General features: G+C 43.9%; 1 protein-coding gene across 3 annotated transcripts in view; it reads left to right on the top strand.

The window, feature by feature from the left end:
- The window catches only part of PALLD (palladin, cytoskeletal associated protein), a 202,196-nt gene extending 180,104 nt beyond the window's left edge, over positions 1-22,092 (top strand). For 2 of the 3 annotated variants that reach the window (XM_086463791.1, XM_086463792.1), the window contains 9 exons: positions 168-269; positions 2,381-2,602; positions 7,580-7,729; positions 11,884-11,978; positions 17,704-17,836; positions 18,791-18,998; positions 19,654-19,819; positions 20,723-20,856; positions 21,849-22,092. In XM_086463791.1, the coding sequence (XP_086319917.1) occupies positions 168-269; positions 2,381-2,602; positions 7,580-7,729; positions 11,884-11,978; positions 17,704-17,836; positions 18,791-18,998; positions 19,654-19,819; positions 20,723-20,856; positions 21,849-22,021 (1,383 nt within the window). In that variant the 3' untranslated portion in view covers positions 22,022-22,092. Of the gene's footprint in view, positions 1-167; positions 270-848; positions 900-2,380; positions 2,603-7,579; positions 7,730-11,883; positions 11,979-17,703; positions 17,837-18,790; positions 18,999-19,653; positions 19,820-20,722; positions 20,857-21,848 lie in introns of all 3 variants that reach the window. The other variant, XM_086463790.1, reaches the window with a different exon arrangement.
- Positions 22,093-22,365: the final 273 nt, after the last annotated feature.

Raw genomic sequence — 22,365 nt, 5'->3', positions numbered from 1 at the left:
GCATTTAAAAACTGTGGTAGAAGATTTCTGTTGGAAACGTTGCTGCTCCCTTTTATTAACATTACTTAAAGCATTGCTTTCTAACTGCCTTGTAGGTCTTACTGAGAAATAAGAACTTTTCTTTCTTCTTTTCCCTCCTCCTCATCCCGCTTTTATTTTTTGTTCAGAGATTGACGTACGAGGAGAAAATGGCTCGTCGGTTGCTGGGAGCAGACAGTGCTGCAACTGTCTTCAATATACAGGAACCAGAAGAGGAGCCTGCTATACAGGTGCCAGATAACTCTACAATTTCATAGGAAAATAAAAAATTTATTTGAATTTTTATTTTTTACAGGCTGTGATTCTCTTAAAAACAAAAAAAAAAGTCCTACATAGGACAATATATATACACAAGATAGGATGGTTTTGATTACAGAAGTCACATGTTATTTATCAGTGAAGTAAACTGGAGGATCACTTGCCTATTGCTTGTTTTTTCCATACTGAATAAGGTTGAGAGTTCTCAAATGTCTGCGCTCTGATTTAAACTCTTCCGCTTATCCTATTCTGTCCTGACCTTTAAGTCTCTCAAGGAAAAAAATACATCTACTATCTCAAAACTGTCTTCTTTTTATGTGCGTAATCTGCACTTTTTGGATGCAGACCAAAAACACAACAGCAAGTCTGCTTGAAAGGCCAGGTACCCACTCTCCGTTGTTCAGATGCCACAGTTGCTATTCGGAAATGTGTAGCATTTGTTTGCCTGTGTTACCCCATAAAGTAAGTTCTCCTGATACAGCTCTGAGAAGCTGTCATGGATGTCTCTTTGTCTTCTTTCTGCCTCTTGATCTTTTTTTCTACTCTTGCAGGAAACTCGCTGTGTTGGTGCTTCTGTAGTGAGTCCTGTGCATATTCAAAAGGTTACCATTTTCACCTTTTTCTGTCTTGCTTTTTTTCTGTTGATTTTTTTTTTTTTTTCCTGTGTCATCTTTGCCCTTTCCTTTCTACTGTTCTTGGTTAATAACAAGAGGTCACCAGCATTAATAACTGGGGAGATTTGGGCTGCACTCACTTCCAGGTGTTAAAAGTTGTTCTGAGTGAGGACAGCTTATTATCTGCTCCATTATCTTTCTGCTGTAATGTTAACATAGAGTGATACTAACTGCCTTGCATCCAAATCAGCTGCTTTTTGTATATACCACGTGCACTTCATGGTTTACTTTTGTGATAAACTTTCAGGCAACAAAGACATTTAAAAAATATCTGCAGTTTACAAAAGTATTTCTCCCTTCTTCCACTTTTTACCGTTACTGAGGGTTATGGTTCGTTCTGTAACCAGTCAGCAGAAAGACTACATGTCATTCCCAGTCCAGAGTCAATGGTAGAGGATGAGCACGTAAAAGGAGGCTTCATATGAGATGTGTTCTATCTTAAATAAAACAAGGGTGTGAGACAAGGTCCAAAGGTCATTGGAAAGTTTGCCTGAATTTCATTAGCATTGGCTGATCAAGATCCTTTTTTTTTGTTTCTGAGCTTTCTTACATTCTGGCATTATCTGTGTTATCACTAAGATCCAAAGCAGGACTTCTGTACTGCGAAGCAGATAGAGTGAACTGGCCAAGAAAGCACAGAACTGTGTATGTCTCAGTAACGTTTCCCAGCATCTGAATAGCAAGCTTAAACAAGCAGTAGTGTTTTACACTGGAGGAAACTTCCCACTCTTCTTTCTATACCTTGGATACTCTTATGACAAATTTGGTTTTTAAGGATGAAGTGATGCTTTTGGCCAAAGGGGACCATGGCAACAGGAGTAAAGGGAGGCAACCATCATGGACTGCCAGTGTTGCCATTCCCCCCACCCCCCCACCCCCCCCGCCCCATATTTTTACAGGCAACTGTAAATAAAATCATTTTAGCCTTCTGGTGCAGCCTCCGGTACAGTTCTGTACAAATAGCAGATGTGAACCATATGGTCTTCTGGCCATCTGGAAACAAAACCCACTCTAAATCTGCCTGTACCCTCAAGGAAATATTAGTGTGTTTCTTTTGTCTTTTATGAACTGCTTCAGAATACTTTTATTCTTATAGGCTTTTTTAAAAAATGGAAAGAAAGCAACCAATGACTTTCTTTCCCCTTATAAATTAGACCTTAAGATAACATGGAATACAATTTTTGCCTCATACCAGATGTCTTCGTTGTTTCAGAGAGAAGTTATTGGAGGCATGGATTATAGTGTTTTTCTTCAACAAGATACAGTTTCCTTTTATATGTAAAACCTTAATGGATTGTCAAAGATCAGTCGAATTAAAAAACAAAACAAAACAAAAAACCATTAGGAACACATCTTGCTGAGCAATGTGTTGAAGCTGGACACTAATATGTACCTTTCTTGTTTGACAGGAGTATAAAGTCTCCAGCTTTGAGCAAAGATTGATCAGTGAAATTGAATACAGGCTGGAGAGATCTCCTGTGGAAGAATCAGATGATGATGTGCAACATGGAGATGAACCTATTGATAACAGTATGTCACCGTATTTTGAGATAAAGCTGAAGCATTACAAAATCTTTGAGGGAATGCCAGTCACATTTACATGCAAAGTGGCAGGAAATCCAAAGCCAAAGGTAAGAAAAGAGGGTAAATGTTTTTCTAGAAATGCTCTGACAAGTTCTATGTTGGTAACTTACAGAAGAGCCCCTGGACTCTGTGGGCTGCATCTTACAGGAACAGCAAACATTCTCTCCTGACAAGACAGACTCGGGCCTGGTATAAACTCTCGAATGTCTTTTGGCATGACTGGAGTTATTTAGATTTATACTAGGCAAAAAGTCCTACTATGAGGCTTCGGCTCTTAGTTACTCCCTCCTGAGACTTCATCTCAATTTATTTTACCTAGAAGTAATACTGCTGTCATTGTCAGAGCTCCCTTCAGGGTACATCTGTACCACAGAATGCAGTGCAATGCTAGAAAACCCCATGTGAACTGGCATAGTAGTCCCAAAAGCAACCTCATCAGGTTAACAGGGGTAATTAGCTCAGGCACAGCAACATCCTAATGCAAAAATATGTTGCTTCTGCTTCAGAAGCCAGTGTGGTATCTCTGCATTCTTCGGCGTTTCAGAGTTTATATCTACACACCCTAACAAGACTAAATTTTATTGAAGGTTAGAGGAAGGCATAATAAAATACCATAAGCTCCCATATATCCCAACAGCAAGATGAGACATGATGGTGAGGTTTTAATGATGAGCTTCTGAGGGAGGGTTGGGCCTGGGAAGCATTTCCTTTTAGCAAATGTACAAGTACCAGTTGCGTGATGTCAGTAGTCTGGAAGAGCGCCTGCCTTTGGTAGGCTATGCTTAACCATTTCAAAAATTGTTTGGCAATCAAGGGACTCATTATGCAGCAGGCAAACAGCAGTAGATTCTTCAACGTCCTTCCCAAAGGCCGTCTCTTCCCTGTGAGGTTCTTGCAGTGACCTCTTGTGGATAGGGGCTCTTCTCTTCATAGACAAGATCAAAGATACCTTATCTCTTAATAAGATCTTCACAGCAGCAGCCACATCCAAATCTCACATCTAGTGTAAGTTCTACAGGTATTTAGGATTTTGAACAGAGGTAAATGCAGATGGGTTTACATGTCCAATGATGTAGGTGTATGATACTGCACAAACTGTAAAAAGAGAAACGTACTTTGTCAGGTAGCAGAGAAAGAACAGAGAACTAGGGCTACGTCTACATTGACCAGTAGTGCAGACCAGAAGCAGCAAGTCTGTAGAATGAGGTATCCACCCCTACGTGCATTTCAGGAGGTTTTTACTTCAGGCTAGCTCTAATGTCGTCCCACAGACTGAAGCAGATGCAGCACATTAGATGTGTTCTTGGAGCACATGTTCTGGCTTGGTTTCATCTGAAAGGAATCCAGTTCTGTGCTCCAAGACCACAACACGATGTGAACTGCTGCAAAGTAAGTGGGGCTGATCAGTATACTCTTATCAAAAAAGCACTCCTGCTTCAAACCGAAGACACACACTGAGCAGATTAGCCCGGTCCACCTGAAACCAATCCTTTAATGTCCAGCATTACTTTTGAGGTGATTGATGGCCAGCATTACTTTTGAGGTGACCATACAGAAGAGTCTGTTGTGCTGAATAAGGGTGGAAGACAAATGGGTTTGTTGGTGTCAGAGGTGCAGTGTGCTGGAGAGGTATTCTTTTTGCCTGAGGCTTATGACTAACTTGCTGGATCGCCTATTATGAGTCAGCCTTAGTCAATTTAGCCATTCCCTAATTTTCACAGTTTTCAATTAAGGTGTAGTTTCACAGTCATCTTAATCTGATTTAAGACAGACGAAAGAGGATGTCTCCTTTCCCTCACTCGCCTTGTTTTGGCATTGGGGATTGCACAGCCAAGAAACCACGTTGTTAGTACTTCCCCTAAAGCACGGCGTTATAAAGGAGTATCTGATGTGAATGCTCTTGGATTCAGATACGACGTTCTGTTTTTCTGCAGTGTCAAAGCACGCGCACTAAACCATGATTTGCTCTTGCACCTGGGACTATGACCCTTTATTCCATTCCATTCACTTGCAGATGCTTTGGGCTGTTTTAAGTTGCTTGGGATGGACTCCGTTTCGGTCCTGTTGGATGGCTACTTGTTAGCTGGGCTTTGCAAAAGTCAAAGGCTGCATCTTCCCCTCATCTGCCGGAGGATAGCAGTTTTGAAATGCTCGATGGCTGGGGGCTGCCCTTCTCCTGTCGTTTGTTGAAGCTGGAAGTGTTGCCCCTGAATAAATCCTTTACTTTGGCAAATGAAAGCTGGAAATAATTTACTAACTTGAAGCTCCTCCCTTCTAAATATTCTGTCAGCTCTGCCAAGGAATGGCTTTGGGAAGGACTGTAGTGTTTCTAAAATCTGGCATTCATTACAAGGGATTTTTCTAAGCGGGGTTATTGGTGTGATTATTTTTTCCCCTGAACATGCCATGTAAATTGAATACCGATGTGCAAATTCTGTCTTCAGAAATATGGCTTTTTATATCCAAGTCTACTTTTGTTATAACCTTCAGTGTAATCTAAAACTATTTCTCATTAAAATGAGGACCTGGGGTGATACAGGAGGGATTGTGGAATACTTCCTTTTTAAAGGATATTTCTCTTTGGAATTAGGACAACACCATACAAAAGGTTAATTGAGACATGAACGTTGCATAAAGCTCATACTGCTCTCTCTTCACATGGCTGAATATAGCTCTTAGAGATTAAAAATGCCTGTGCTGCCCAAGATCAAAACCCCTTTTGTACTGTGTATTCCATTGTATTTCTAGTCATTACACATTGGTTTCTGAAAATCTGGTGCAAATAAAAGCAACCCAGATGCAGTGTTCCGAGCTTACGTGGTTTAATGGTACATTTATTAAAAGGTATCCTAGAAAGAAAATTCTTCACTGCAAGAGCCATTGTCTCCAGCAGTGGTTTGTTCTGCTTATTAACTCCAAGTCAGATAAAGGTGATATCAAGAATTTACTGCTCATAAGTAAAAGCCAGTGATGCCAATGCTTTTAAACTGAGCGGAAATACGGATTGGACAACATACGCATGATGTTTGGATAGCTGGTTCAGTTAATATTTGCATGTATTTCCATGTAATAATTCCTGGCGTGTCTCCTGATATTTCTGATAAGTGCATTGTTATTAAATAATTACGACTTACTGCTGTAGATTTCCGGGCAACGTTATGACACACGTGAAGCATGCAAGTTAAAACTCATTTTCTGCAGCTATGTCGTTACCAGCACCCATTAGCATGTGTATAGAAGTGATCAAATCTCTTTTGCATCTCCAGTAAGTGCTCTGTCAGCAGATGAGAAGACATGACTAAATCTTTTGTTAGTACCACAGAGTCTCTGCAAGGCTGCTGACAGACAAAATGGGAAACAAGTATAACCAGCTATTGAGGAAATGAAATCATTTCTAGTTACACATAATGCTTGTTAATGTAAAAACCATACATGGTAATTAATTTTTAAGGGAAATTTCCACTCATTCCCTCCAAAACATTCTCCATTGTCCTTCTGTGAGATTTAAAAGTGTATCCTTCACTTTTCCCCCCCAGGTGAGTGAATTTAGAGCTTTGAAATGTGGTCACATATGAAGAACCACATACTGGGAATTGTGCTTTGCTTTGTCACTTCATTTTTACTGGAGGGCCAGCACCCTTTTCTCACTGCAAGACCTAAATTCCCACCTCAGGCAGTAGACTGAGGAAAATGTGTGTGTTTTCCTCATGCTAAATAGTCTCAGCAGTCATGAGACCAAGACAGATACAGTTGTACTTTGTACGAGTTGACCTTGTAAAAATTGTGTAGGTATCTGCGCAAGTGACTTAAGAAATGCTGGCCACCACTGATGTTGTGGCGTAATACGTGCTTCAGAAATGACAAGTAAATAATGTTCTACTTAAATATAGGTTGGGGAGCTGCCTACAGCCTTCTTAGTATAAATTTTTTCACATATTCCTGTGAATTTTTGACTCCAGCAGGTTTCAGTTTGGGGTTTTATATTATTTCTTAAATATAGCAAAAAAAACCCAAAACTAGGTCAAAATATTTGGTTTTTTGTTTTTCGCCTCAAGTTTGAGGTATTAAAACCACATACATATTTTTTGTGTAATTCATGGATTACTGTAAGATATTATTCTGCATACATCATTTTTTTGGCTCACTAAAAGTAGATCTTGGGTCAGCCAGAGAATAAAATTATGGATCAAAAGTAGCAGAAAAGACCTCTGCTTGGTAGATAATGTAACTGTCCTGTACGGCTGGAACCGCGGGTGTCAGCACGCCCCCGTTAAAGGCTGCCTGGGTGCTGACTTGCTTCGAAGCATGTCTGGCCGCTTTGGGAAGCTGTCCGTCTCTGTCGCTGTCTGTCCCATCGGGGTGGCGCTGTTGGTTTCGGTCATGTCATTCTACTGCGCTGGCCCGTCTGCTCGCTGAACTGCTCGCTGCCAGCATGAGTCGATCAGGTGAATCCCCTTCCGGCATTTTGGTCCGGTCCAGTCAGTGTGATGGGTCTGAGACAAACCTGGTGTTTCAACAGTGAGGTCGTTACTTCTGTTTTAGTCATCATTGGATTAATTATTCCTCAAATTACCTTGGCTTATTTTTTTATTTTCTGAAGAGACAGCAATAGCATTCTTAAGCTCTTTCTGCAACTTCTTCAGAGTCAAGTGAAATGAAAATTTAAAATTGGCGAATTCTCTGAAACAGTACTTTTCTTTGTAATAACATTTGTTTTCAGTTCTTGAAATGCGCAGCTGCTGTTCTGTCCTTGGGATGGGCACGGCCCTTACGCACCTGTACGTCTCTGTGGTAGATGTCTGTGCTGCCGTCTCTCTCTCTGAACGGTTGCTCATTGGTAACTTGGCTTTTAGTGACGGTGGTTCCTGAGCGTGGCTCTGCACTGTGATTAGTTGATCGAACTGCTTGTCTTTCCCTGCTTACCGGTGGGGTTTTCAGCAGTTAAGATTCGTTAGTGCTATTGATTGAGAAATGATGACAACGAGCACCCACCTCTTATGAGCCGTGCCTTGTTTTTCCTGCAGATTTATTGGTTTAAAGATGGGAAGCAAATTTCTAAACGAGGTGATCACTACCGAATTCAAAGAGAACCTGACGGAACTTGCTCACTGCATACTACAGCCTCCACCCTGGATGATGATGGGAATTACACTATTATGGCTGCTAACCCACAGGTAAATGAAGGTTTGACTCCAGAGCAAACACGCTTCTGGACATAAATCTCCAGAAAACGATCTCATCTTACGTAGGCATGTTTTAATTAAATGATGAAGTCACCATAAAATATGTAAGTTAGATTTCTGTTTTCATCTTGCATCAGTAGGGTGGGACCTTTCTATCTCCAAGGGATTAGCAACTCGACAGCAAGTTTTTTCCTATGGTTTGAGGTTTCAGAGGGGAGGGGTGTTGTTTTTTAATCACTCTTCCACCGTTTCAGCTGATAACATCTCGGTATCCTAACTGAGCCGGGATAGCACACACACTGCACAGGGAGAAAAAGCCCAGGTTACCAGCAGAAGTAACCCAAGCCAGCCATTTCACTTTTCCTCTGTTGACACTTCTCACTGACTGAGGCCAGCTTTTTGGAATGAGTGGGAGTGTATCGCACCTCAGCATGTTTACATTAGGCAGCGCTTGCCATTCTGTACAGCAAAAAATTCTAGCACTTACGCAGTGGGGAGGTCTCCTGTGTTGATCCTGAAGTCTTAAACAATGTTTTTCTGAAACGTGGAGTGTTACTGGTTTTCTAATATTACTTGTTCCTTGCAGACCCCATACAAGAGCTGAGGTATATAATAGAAACCCACCAGTGCGTGGGACGTAGCTTAATCTTACAGGTCATCCTAGTGAAGGAATCTTTTTTTTCCTACAGCACAGCAAGTTGAGGGGAGAGATTGCACGTGAGAAACCAAGGCAGTCGCAAAACTTTGGGGATGTAACGAATTATTTTCTGCTGTAGCACCAAATATCTTGCCGAGACCAGGCCTGCAAGTAGAATCACGCCGTTAAGTAACAAACTGCCTCACTGAGGCGGGGTTTAACCTAAACAGGAGTGTTGTGCTCTGTTATGAAGGTTGCTAGGTTACTTAGCGTGACGCTGCCATTTTCGTCTTGCTCTTTACTGTCAATCCTGCTCGTATTGCAGCGCACTTGGGAACGTATGGGATTGTACACACAGGCGACACACCAGTAGCAGTTTTAGGCTAGATTCTGCAAACTGCAGTGCTTAAATCTAGGTAGTTTAAATATTATTTCTGCATAGACAAGTAACAGAAATAAAAAAGTAATAATGAAATAACACACGGCCAAAGGAATCCTTCAAGCTGGGAGCTTTTACAAATAGATGACCGTTGTGTTCTAACGGTACCATTTAAATTGTGGAAATTCACAGCTAGCTTAAAAATGTTAAATAAATATACCTGTGCAAGGTAAGTTGCTGTGAGTATTGTGTTAGTGCATGTACAGAGTTCCCCTATGTAGCGTTGCTGCGTGATCCAAAGATCTTAAGAGAACCTGGTGAATAAACTGCCGTGGTGTTTGGGTGCCGTACTCTGTCCCTGAACAGTTAGTGCCTTTTCAGCGTTTGTTATTCTGGATAATGCTCATTCAGTGCCACAACAGCAACCTCAGACAATCAGTTCTGGTCGTTGATGACACTAGCCTGTTAGTGGTTTTTAGATGTACTAAAACGAGCTGGATTTGTACTGTACTTAGTTTGGGGATTGAAAAAGCAGTTTTGTTAAGTGATAAAATTCTGCATCTGTGCTTTTTTCCCCCTCTTTGGAGAAAAACCAGAAGGATCCTCCTCTGGCTCCCCTCACCAAAACATCTGTCTGTTTCACCAAGCCCATTCCGTTCGTTCTCTACAGTGCAATTCCCAAGCAAACATACTTCTTTCTGCCATTATTTGCTTGTTTTTACTATGCGTTTAACAGTACAATGGAGGCAAAGAAGGGCTATAAGTTAATGTACTAGCCTTTCACACTCAAACATCTGGATTCCAATTCTTTTAAGTCATCCTGAGTGGAAATAATTTTGGCATAGCTTTCTCAATTCTAATGGAAAGTTGTCCACATCTCAAAGCTATCACAAACTTAGGCAAATTTGGCAACCTTTCCTTGAGAAAAGCGAAATACGGAAATAAAAGGGAGCCCACATCAGGGTTCTGGTGGACTGGTGGATACATGCTAGGCTGTTGCTGTGTTTTGGTCATTGCTGTTGGGACCACCACACTACAAAGCAAAAAGGCATATTCGTAGCTGATAGAAATTGATTTTATTAAGGCAGAGAGGGTTCAGTTCCTTAAAGCTCTGCCAGTTTATGCCACCTTGCGATCTGGACTAATATTACAGGATTTATGTGTGGAAATGGACTTGTTGACACGCCCTGGGAATCATCTGCTAATTCGCACCACTGCCTGCACGTCAAGCGCAGTGATCTGGAATTAAGGTTCTACTGCACCACTGGGCTTTGCAGTAACATTTGCCGTATAACTTAACCCTGGGCCTAGACAAACACAAAACCTGCCTGTTTCAGGCCTTAAGACCACAGGGTGTGGTCCTTAACTGGTCTCTTCCCATGAGCTGTAGGGGCTCGGGTCAAGTCCTTATTTTCATCTTCTTTTTTATCCCATTCTCTTCGCTTCTTTGCACTGTGCACCCCCAGTCCTCAGTCTGGATTTCCCTTATTTTCTAGGCCATCTTCTCATGAATTACTTCCCACTTACAGCTTCCTTTTCATTCATCCCATGACATTTCCAAATCTTTGGCTTCCTGCTTGTTCTTCCTTATCCAAATTCCTTGCTGTCCTTCATGTTTCAGTTTGTGATGCCTTCATGTATTGAGATACACAGAAATTAGCCCAAAATGTGTGAATTCATCACCTGCAAGAGAAAGGTTAATATGCAGTGGTGCCTAAAATAGAAATGTATTTGTTCCAGATGTCTTTAATGGTCCTGTAACACAAAAAAGCGCTTTTGCTTAAGAAATTGCTGCAGGTCGTGCACGATGGCTTATTTTAACACAAATATTTTTCTCGTGGACTAAATGTGCCATGGGAATAAAAGCGGGACACAGACACTTCATTTCTAACAGTCCAGCAGTAGCACAAAGGTCACTGCCGTTTGAAGGCTGCTTGTGACCCCAGTGAAATGGTTTTTTGAGTGGCTTTGGCCAGTTGTTAATGAACAGCCATTGGCAACCCCCGAATTATGGTGACAAAAATGTTTGTCACTTTTAGGCTGACAGACTCGAGTGTGGAGCTCACAGCTTAGCACTGACATACACAGCAGAGCTGATGTGGGTGTTGCCTTCCTGCTCCCTGTCTGGGAGGCAGACACAGATGTACATCCTCTACACATTTATCAAAGACCTCTTTAAAACTATAATTTTTCAAAAGCTACTAAAATGATTACATATAAAAGTATATAAACATTTGCTACAGTCTTATTTTTATACATAGTTTTTATGTTTGTATCTGTTGTGTATATTGATTAATGCCACCAGATGCTTTTACCCCTTACGTGGCGAATTCGGGAGAGCCCTGGATGGCAGCAGTTCTGGCCGCAGGCAGCCCCATCCAAAATTTGTTACCACTGGTGCTTGTGGGGACAATCTGTCTTCTGAAAACCAAAGTAAAACACAGAAGGGCACCAAACACAGCAAAACCCACGCTTTACTTATCATTCACTGACAATAACCTCAGACAACTGAGCTACCTCCAACGCCCACCCGTGCCGTTGGGTGCTGCGGGGCGGTTCCTGCCCCCAAAGCAGGCTCGCTCTCCAGAGCAGTCCCTTAACCACCGGTACAATTCTTTTGCGTTTTACACTGATGGGGTTTTTTTGAGCTGTGGCCCCACCAGACCAAGCGGACCCCTCCACTTTGGAGGCAGCAGATCTGTTGTTACCCGCCAACACTTACCAAGCACCGTTTTCAAGATCTTGAACCAGTCGTCTTGTCTTTCTGTCCACTCACCATTCACAGAGAAACCTCCCACCCACACCAGTAGCTCAGGCCATACACTGTTGGAGGGACTCAGTTGCCAGTGGTACTCATCATCCGTTTAGAGATAAAAACTTCCGGGCAGAACATTTTAGCCATGACTGTTACAGTCACAGTTACTCTTGTCTGTGCTGTGCTAGACTGGAAGCTGATAAAAGAGTCTGCTATCAGAAGGTATCTTGACAAATGTTTTGCAATGACTTTGTGAAAGAAATGATTGTGTTACAGACTCTGCAACAGGTGGGCAGAAGAAGAGATCAGGTTGAACATTTATTACTATTACATGCGTTAAGTCTTAACGTTCCTCCTCTCCATCATCGTAACAGGGCAGAGTAAGTTGCACGGGCAGGCTGATGGTTCAAGCTGTCAATCAAAGAGGCCGCAGTCCTTGGTCACCCTCTGGTCAGCCTCATATGAGAAGGTACTCGATGCTTTTTCTTTTTTGCTTTTAATAATATGTGTTGTGCAAAATTATTACGGTAAGATAAAGAATGTGAAGTAAGAAGGTGAGTGAAAAGGATGGCGTTCAGGAAGAAACATGACCTCTGCTGTCTAAAAATTCCCGCAAAGCTTGCATACCAGAAGTATAAGCGACCTCTGAAACGACGCGACTTTTGAGTATCTCTAATTTTGCCTGTCTCCTCCTTCTTTCTTTTGGTGTTCACGAATTACTCCTTACCTCAAACTACACTATCAGCTGTTGGGAAGGACCTTGTCACGTACGTTTTTTTTAAAACAACTCACCTGACTAGGTCTGTCCCAGGAACTGTACTTTCTGCTGTCTTTAATAAGTACTTGTTTAAGGCAACAGCAGAAATAACTGCGTGCCAAAGTAGGTTACTAGATTTACATTAGAAATGTTTTAGTATTTAGTGATTTCAGTTCAGGTTCTTATAAGGAATTATGAGTCAGAAATAAAGCATTAAACTTATCTTTGGTGAGTTTATGGTTATTCCCATACGAAGCTTTGGTTTATGTTTTTGGACCATATAAGGGAATTTTCCCTTCAAATACTGTTTTTTTCAATACCCAAAGCATTCGTGAGGCTATGTAGCACAGCTTAGACATCTTTAGACGATACGAAAAAATTAATTTTGGTTACCCAACAGAACAGCTTTCGGGGGAGCACGAGGGCTCCAGTTCCGCATTCTGTCCTGATGATACATGTTTTGCTTAATGGTTACAACGGCCACAGAACCTCAGTGTTGGCCAGCTGTAATATGTACAACAGATGTCATTACCTAGTTAATGAGCAATAAAGAAACGATTCCCCTAACAATCAGTACTGGTAGTAGTAGGGGCTGTGGAAGTGCTGCATGCAAAACAGGCTCTCCTCCCGCCTCCGATTAGCAGACACTACTAGGAAGCGAGGCTGGCTGTTCAAAAGGTCTGGTCAGTCTTACTCCTGCATGGAACAGACTGGGCTGAAAGCGCTTCCGTCCCACCAGCTCCACCTCCAACGCTTCAAGTTTAGGCCAGTTAAGCCCACAGTGCAGAGCGCTCATGGAGGGGAATGTCCTGCTGCCGCTGCAGTGGGAGAACAGCCCCAAACCAGCTGGGTCCATCTGGCGTAGCCTGGCCAGTAAATAAGGCACTTGGCACCTGCAAATCACGGGCAGGAATGAGAAGTCTCTGTTACTCCCTGAGGGGAAAAGCTGCTGTGAAGGGTCAGGGCTGGGCCGAGTCAGCCAGAGCGTACAGGGTGAGAAAGGGGAAGCCTCGTTACCAATGGGGACGGAGAAAGGAAGATGGGTGCAAGGGAGAGCAGTGAGCAGCTGGCACTTCTGCGTCTTTCTGAAGGATGAAATGTGGGTGTGTCTCTTTCTGCGACGAGCAGAACCCGCAGGTAATAACGGCGGAGGCTCTTTTTTCAATCCCTCCAAACGCAAGCGGAGTCTGAGGCCACTCGCAGCTGGTGCTTCATCATCTGGTCGAGACAAGCACTCGGGCAGCCACTGTTGTTTTGATTGGGTGTCCGGTAGAGCGATGAATTAGAAGTGAGAGATTTCCATATAGCAGTTTAATTAAAATTAGGGCAATTACTGGGGCTTCTTATTTCCTGTAGAATTACCAGACATAAGTGCTCATCCTGGTATCCCTCCTTAGGGGGGTCTGGTTCTGCTTAGCGATTGGCACAACCTCTGTTCAGTCACATTTCCCCCGAGGCCCATCAGCCAGTTCTCCCTGAGACTGAGGAAACGTGAGCACGTAAAAGCTCTCCAGGACAGACTCCCACCGTCAGCTTGTCTAATGTGACATACCACAGGGTCCTGCTCCCCCACGTACTATGACAGCTGTCACGGGTCTTGCCATATACTTTTGATAAGTAACGCCCCTGTGGCATCCCAGTGCTACTGCTCTAAGCTCTCCTGCTTGAGAGCAACAAAGCCTCTTTTTTTTTTTTTTTTTACCAGTGTAATTATTAGCTTAATGAACTTTATGACTTGTTACACTGTTGACAGGCCTTTTTCCCTGAAGTATTTTTAATTTTTTCCAGAATGTGTTCTGGCAGAACTCTGGTTTTTATCATTTTCATGATGTCGCAGACACTTTAAGCCACTCTTCGTAGTTGTTACTTCACTTTTAACGTATTTTTCTGAAATCCGTTTAGGTTGCAAGCGTTACTTTCTTAGCATTGCTTTGGGGGGGAACTCTTGAATTGTCTGATGTGCACAAAGCTTGGGCTCAACCCATAAGACATGGTGCTCGACAGTGTAGCACCTAAGCTGTCTTGTGGTGCCAGAGGCCCAAATGAATCATCTTAAAATGCATGAGATTTAAGGAAGATTTTAGAAAGAAATATTCCTATTGCCCCTGCTCTCAATTAGAGGATTAATTGGACCTTAATCTCCTTTACCCCAAACTAGCGATCATTATCATATGGTCAGTCATAAAGTCTGCTCTAGCTCTTGCTTGCTGAACTTCCTCGTGCGCTGCACTGCACCGGCCCATGGAGTCTGGACAGCCGTAGCACAGGATGTCAGTACTGCTGAAGCCAGTCTCTGCGGTCTGATGCCCACATCACAGCCCTAAAGAACCCCCAGCTAATCCAAGGGTATTCCAGGCTATTGCAATTTGTCACTCCTAGACATCTGAAGTGCTTGGCTCTACTAATTTATTTCTTTAATTCTAAAACATTTTGTGGTTTTGAAGTAACCCTAGTTTCACCTCTCAAGGGAAAGGCTTAAAAAGTGGCCTGCAAGCCATTTTAGAGGTACATTTACAAAGAGGCAGAAAGAAACGCACTATTTACTTCTGACTGTAGACTAAACAGCATGCTGATTTGGGGTTTCCTTTCAAACGTGTAATTTGAAAACCGTTTTCACCGTTCAGGAACATACCATCAGAAAAGAACATCTTTGCTCACCAACTCTTTACCTTTTTGTTTTCCATTTAATCTGGTGCGAATTTTTCCCCCCATTTTGACCAGTGCTGCCTTTTCCGCAGCTGCAGCAGGGCAGTGGTGGCTTGCAGAAGGGCTTTCACACTTCCGTGGTGCTAGCTGACCTGTTTGCTCAGCCTTGCCAGACATGACGCAGCACTAGTTACTTGTACTTTACTTGCATCTTGCCAACCGTATCTAAAGAGGATGCATGTAAATACTAAGGAGGCAGATTGTGCGTCGGTTGCTTGCACGGTGTAGCACTTGCATGACTAGATACCATCGTTTCTGGTTGGTCTTGCAGAATCAATGACCAAAAGATAGGGCAGTTTTTATTTATCACCATCCCTCTTCCATCCCAGGTACCTGCATGTGAGGCATGTGCGTCTGCAGGGCTGGTCAGGAACCCCCTCACTAGAGCTTAGCATTGCTTGTGCGCTGTAACGCAGGAGCTACCGAGGGGGCTTTGGACATGTTCAAGTGGCAAAGTCAGCGGGGTGCGCAAGGCCGGATTTAGGTTTAGAGTGACATAAGCTTTTAGTGGGTGCCAAAATGTCAGTCTGTGTTCCCCATTTCAGTATTCATTCCTATGCTAATAAGCACTGGGGGCTAGATTCCCCCCCGCTTCATTTCCCTTTAGTTACAGCTGTGGGAAGCCTGTGATGATCATTAAAAAAATCAAAGTGTATTGGTATACGACAGATAATACTGTAGCAAGACTGGTCAGAATGCAAGTAGGGCAACAGTAGAGGGGAATGGGACAACTCTGCGCAGGCACAACCCTCCGCAGGTCGGCAGGTTCCCTCGCTGCTCCCTGCCGTGTGGCACCCCACTGGTCCGCACGGCAAGCTCTGGGCATGGGGGGACGGGTGCGGTGCCCCGTGCCGGGGAGGACTTGCAGTCCCTGCCCCTGCAGCACTTCTCCCCCATCCGCCCAATGCGCGTGGCAGTGCCAGCACTGCCTGTCCACGAGCAGAAACAGGCCTCGGACAGACCAGCTCAGCAGTGCTCAGGCAGCGCTTCAAGCCCCCGCCCAGAGCTGTGCCCCGAGCTGCCACCTGGCCTGCGCACCTCCTCCTCTTCCTCCCCCTGAAGTAACGCACGCTGTGGGCATGGCAGGAACGAGCTCAAGGGCAGTCTCCCCTCTGCCTCCTGCGAGAGGACTTGCTGCCAGGCACCTGGGGCGCCCCGCGGCGCCGCAGAGCCCTGCTGCTGTTGAAGGGCTCTGCGGAGCTCGCTGTGCAGCCAGCAGGACGGGCGCAGGACTGAGGTGCTGCTGAGGACCAGCAGAATCTGCTGCCTGGCACAGAGTTGTCCCCGCACAGAGCTGGTCACACAGAGTTGTCCTAGACCCATAATACAGAGAAGGGCAACCACAGAGAAGGACAAAACAAACCAAATTTGAGCAACTGTAATGGAACTTAACCTCGGTGGAACAGAGGGTGCAGCTAGGGAGTTCATCTTCCACACAGCGTCTGGTTTTCTAAATGTAGCTGTTGGGGGTTTTAAGCTTTTTCTGTTATGAAGTATTTTAACCTAAAGAAACACCCCTGAGCCGTAGAAAATGCAGTAGCATGTGTACTGCAGACAGTGGCCAAAGCAGAAACACTGGCGAAAGTTAACAGAAAACAGAATTCAGACAGGAGAACTTCACTGTCAAATGTCACTGATAAAAGCGACCTTGGCAGACATTTGAATAGCTCCTCGCTGCTGCAACAGGATGTTACCACAGGCAGCAGCAGCAGCTGGCTCCAGAATGGACTCCATGGGAGCTGAGCAGGCAAGGACAAAAACCGATCTAAAATTTTGTTTTAATTATAGGTTTCTTTGATTACTAAATCGCACAAATGGAAAAATGCCGGTATCAACTGGAAAAAAAATCCAGTTAAATGAGGAACCACCTAGAAAAAGATGGGATAGATTAAATTAACAGGCGAGAATAGCCAATGCTGAAAGTGGATTACATGATATCATGGAAGCTTAAGGTGATTGATAGCATTTCTGGGGACAGGAGTTATTTTTCCTTCTTTTTGTTACACTTCTTACAATACCTTTATGAAGAACAATTTAACAACCAAAGCTTTATTTCCCGTAGCTCACAAATGAAATTCTCATTGTTTTGACACCACAACTTGGTGGCTTGGAAAATGCTCAAGGATATTGCAAACAAAAAAACCTGTTAAATGAGGAATAAATATCCACAGCACTTTAATCTACCAAATTGTCTGTATGGTCTTCAGTACTGCAGACCAAGAGAAGATGAAAAGTCTCTTCTCACCCGAGATGAGTTAGCTTTTAGCTCCTGCTACTGTCCGATGTAATTAACGAACAGCACCTGCACTTTCTGCTGCGACCAGCAACAGTGAACGGATTAAATACAGAGGCCGCTGGAAACGGGGAGCTGAAGCTGTATGCTAAGGCCTACCGACTTGCGCTCCTTATGTCTCAGTGACTTGAAGACTACACAAAAATACTATCGTGTATAAATAAATTATAATTACAAGCAATTATTCTGTAGCAAGATTGTTTGCTAGATCACATTTTGCCACAAGATGTGAATTAAATCAAAGTAATTAATAAGCAGAGTGTCGTAAGTAACTTGGTCTGAGCCAAATGCTGAGCAATGTGTCTGTGTAAACGTGGAGTGACTGCGTTACAGGTTAAAGAGGTGATTTAAAATTCACAGCAGTCTTGTGAGTGATTTTGGTGCTTCTGATTTAGCAGAGGAAAAAAATAATTTACCTTTATTTCATGTTATTTTAAGACCACGATCTCGATCAAGGGACAGTGGTGATGAAAATGAACCAATTCAGGAACGATTCTTCCGGCCTCATTTTCTGCAGGCTCCTGGAGACCTGACTGTTCAAGAAGGAAAGCTCTGCAGAATGGACTGCAAGGCAAGTACCGCGCGACGGGCAGCAGCGACCTTTCGGTAACATTAGCTGGCTCAAAAAACAAGTTGGTTTCTTTCTGACACCACTTTACCTACTGGCAGTGGCAGCGACTGTCAGCAGGGTCATTAATCTCACCGCTTACGAGGAAGCGGACAACACAAGTTTGCCTCCGCTCTGGTGAAAGCACTTCAGGCAAGCCTCAGAGCTCACAGTAAACCGATTTGCAGAGCTCAGCCACGCTGGGGTGCGGAGGGAAGCAGCACACACGATAAAGGCAGTGTGCTTCTCTGTTTTCAGTCCTCCTACTGCTTGAGTTTTGATCTCCCATTACAGTTTCAAAATGTATGATCTCGATTTGGGACTTTGCCTAACAGAATTAACGAAGGCTCGGGTGAGTTCTGTTTAGTTTATGCTGATACATTTGGGAGAAGCTCTTGGTTTTCAAGCAGTACTCAAGCAAACGGCACAGCTCTTCAAAGTACAGGGCTCGCTCCCGCAGACCGAGCACTAACTAGTGCGGGCGGCGCTCTCGCTAGGTGACACCTAAGCGGAATGGAGCTCAGAATTCAAGACTTACCCAGCTAACACCCACCATTTGTCTGCAAGTTTTCCACGAGAAGTTAATCTAGGAAGGAGTATCTTCTTGTTCCACCTGAAAAGCAAACAACAGAAAAAGACAAAAGGTGTCACCCTGCCTTTTGTTTTGCAATTATTATTTAGCTTCTAGCGTATCTTTTTTCAAAAGTCACGCCCGTAAGACATCACGGAATTTAGGGAGCTGGACAGAAAGTAAATGACTACAACTGAGTCAATGTGTAGTTCAGGACAGAATTAGATCTTTAAATCTTGCGGTGCACCTATAGTAGCAAAAAAACCCAAACTCCTCTGAAGTAAAGAGTTAGGACTCCGGTGTTCCGCATGGCTAAGACCATTTCCCATTATTCTGTTTACACTTAGGTTAGTGGATTACCAACTCCAGATTTAAGCTGGCAACTTAATGGAAGACCAATTCGCCCTGATAGCTCTCACAAAATGCTGGTGCGTGAGAATGGGGTGCACTCCTTGATCATAGAACCAGTCACAGCCAGAGACGCTGGAATCTACACGTGCATTGCTAGCAATCGAGCTGGTGAAAACACCTTCAGCCTGGAGCTCATTGTTGCAGGTAACGCTTCCGCACCGAGCGCTGCGCGGGGAACGCAAAAACAGAGGATGTGAGCGCCGTCACGTGACAGGGCTGAGGGGCAGGGGGCAACAACAGGAAACCTGGCAGGAACAGAACTACAGCGCAGTCACAGGTGACACATTTATGTTGTGTTGTGGCGCACATTGACTGGCAAGTAACCTCTGGGCCACAGACCAGGCTGTTGACTCGAATGGGGTTTCAGCGGCAATTTGCTCAGAGCCGTACCTACCCATGGGCCACCAGTGCGACACGCTCTGTGTGTTCCGCCGCAGGTCAGACTAATGCCAGCCCAGCCCTGTGGCAGAGCACTTCCTTCTGCAATTAAAAGCCCCTCCTTTGATGGGATACGAAGGAGCATTGTTTAACAAGCGTGGTGCAGCCAGTCTCTCATCTTCACGCTCCACGTTTCAGTTCTTTTGGGGATGGGGGGGAACCACTCAGCTCTGTCAAGCCTGTTAAAATACTGATGTGACCGCTTCCTTCAGATGAACCAGGAGTGGACTTTGTGGGTAGTGAAGACAACACCTGTTTCCTGCCACTTAGATTCTTCATTATTGGTTTTTAGCACATTGCTGAAGTAAGGCAACACTTCCATAGACTTGTGTCAACGTGACCACAATCTTTGTCTTCACAGCTAAGGAAGTACACAAAGCACCCATGTTTATAGAGAAGCTACAAAACACAGGCGTGACGGAGGGATTCCCAGTGCGACTGGAGTGTCGAATCTCAGGGGAGCCGTCTCCTCAGATATTTTGGAAGAAGGAGAACGAGTCACTTACATACAACACCGACCGAGTGAGGTTAGACTGGCTTAGAACAATCTCCCCAAGTGTAACTTCACAGACCGTTTATCTAGTAACACAGATGAAAACCTAGAAGGCCCTAGGAGCGCTTTGTGTGAATGGCAGCTCATCAATAGCAACCAGTTACTGTAACAATTTAGGACATTTGCTCAAATTTGCGGCCAGCCCGGTGCCCGAGCCAGAATTAAAATGTTGGCTCTGTTTTCCATCCTTGGACTTAAACAACTGTCTTTGCACTTTAAGCAAGTGGAGAAGTAGTTTTTCTCTCCTAGCACTAAGACTTACAGTATTTTACTGGTGAAAACTTAGGCTCCTAAGTAAAGCTGGCTGCTTCTCAGCAGAAACCTTCCTTCCTAACTCTGCTGCATAGTCAAGCAACTAAGGTGTGCTATTTTATATTCCAAGATCTACCAATTTGTCTTCAATACCTGATCACATTGTGTAGGAATGTTTAAAAGCAAGCTCATGATATACTGAAAGAAATGGAACTTGTTACTGATACGACATTGTAATCAATTATTGCTGTCCTTCTAAGTTACTAGCAGTATGTCAGTACCTCGTTCCTCACGTGTGTTATCCTTTCCCCGGAAAGTCCAGGCAAGTTCTGGTGTCCCTACTACTTAAATCACAGTTCCACGTGTCTCAGTCTGTAATTGTGAAAGACAAGTTACTTGACGCGTTTTTGCTTCTTAGTTTCCAGCACAGGGCATTAACCTGCCAAACTGTCATGCATCCTCAAGGTTTTATTGCCCACTTGCTCGCTTCAGAGGAAGTTCCGTATTCATTAAAAGGGGACTGTAATTAGTCTGTAACTAGGGATGGGCCGGTTTATAATGATGTTTTCAAATAGTGCGCTGTTTTGCAATTTAAATCTTAATTTTCTACTTTTCTTTTGTTTAGCATGCACCAGGACAACTACGGCTACATTTGCCTGCTTATTCAGGGAGCGACGAAGGAGGATGCCGGCTGGTACACTGTTTCAGCTAAGAATGAGGCTGGGATTGTGTCTTGCACTGCCAGGCTGGATGTTTATAGTAAGTGACTTCAGTTTTCATCATCACATAAATCCCCCCAAAAGCAACAGCTGCAGAAGTTTCAGTTTGCTCACAGAATGGTTTACACTGGTTTCTCTTTCTTTTGTTTATAGTTTCTCCTCAATAGTAACGATCCACATCAAGACAACAAATGCTCTCTCAAAGTACCTTTCACCATCTTCCAGATATCTAGAGCAAAACAAGCATGCACGCTCTCTGGTTTTGCTTAGTGACTTACATCTAGCTGATTAACAACCGATAACAGCATGGTTACATTGTTTTGGTGGATCATTATTACTATTGCTCTGCCAGCACTTCCCTAACCTTTTGTATTCTTTGGTACGTGGGTCTGTAATACACCCGTGAGAGCTACCAGACGTGCAGTAGGTGCCTAATGGCTTTCTGCCTAATCATTCCGCTTGTTCCAAAGCCACTCCTTACACAGCAAGTGTAGTGTCGTCTTAAACCGAAACCTCGTACCGGCCGCATTGTAACGGGAATAAACAGGGGGTAGGGTGGGGAGAGGCTGGAATGATAAAAGGTGGTCTCTGTGGTGGCAGTGGGGCTTGTCAATTAGAGACCTGGCTCAGCGTTCTGCAGTGTACGAGGGATGGCAACGGCAACCAGGTGACTTCCTTTCATGTATGATAAATAACCCTCCAACAGGCCTGCCGCTGTAATATTGGTGCACGGAAACAAACCCCTCGCTGTTACCCTCCTCAGTGGCGCAAGAAGGATAGAAAGCAATGCCAGAAAGGCAAAGTAACCATCACAGATGCTATTGTTTTTACTTACCACATCTGAAGGTGAAACTAGATGCTGAGAAAATAACCCCAGAACGCAAACATATGAGACAAGCTTCCCTTCGATGTCATGGTTTTCTGCTGCTCAGAGATCAGCATCTCCTTTACAAAGGGCTGATTGTGCACCTGGCAGGCTCTGTTGCACAGCTCGAGATGGCTGACAGTTTTTCTTTCCTTTTTAACCTACAGCTCAGTGGCAACAACCCCCTCAGACAACCAAGCCAAAGAAGGTGCGGCCCTCAGCCAGCCGATACGCTGCACTTTGTGATCAAGGACTGGACATCAAAGCAGCCTTCCAGCCTGAAGCAAACCCAGCCCACCTGACAATGCCGTCTGGCCTGGTAGAGAGCGACGACCTGTAGGTCCAGATGCCGCCTCCACCATTTTCTCTCAAAGCAGAAACACTGAAAGCCATTGCCTTGACCAATGACACTCCTATGTCACTTTATGCAAAGGCAGACACCTTCAAGTACAAGAGATAAACAACAAACACAATAACCATATACTCCTTACTCATTATACCAAATTAGAAGAATAGATAGATTATTAATAGAAATGTACACATTGCACAACAAATCACATTCACCAGTTCCTCATACCTAAGTTGCTTCAGCTCTTACAAATAACCCTCTTCATAAAGGCCAAACCACACCACAGAGAGAGAGATATTTTTCAGAGGAGAACACTATGTATCACTACGTGCCTT

This window comes from Leptosomus discolor, chromosome 4 (assembly GCF_034619465.1).
Source record: "Leptosomus discolor isolate bLepDis1 chromosome 4, bLepDis1.hap2, whole genome shotgun sequence".
Classification (NCBI taxonomy): Eukaryota; Metazoa; Chordata; class Aves; order Leptosomiformes; family Leptosomidae; genus Leptosomus; species Leptosomus discolor.
Note: the sequence above shows the minus strand (reverse complement) of the source record. Positions and strands in the feature narration are given on the sequence as shown.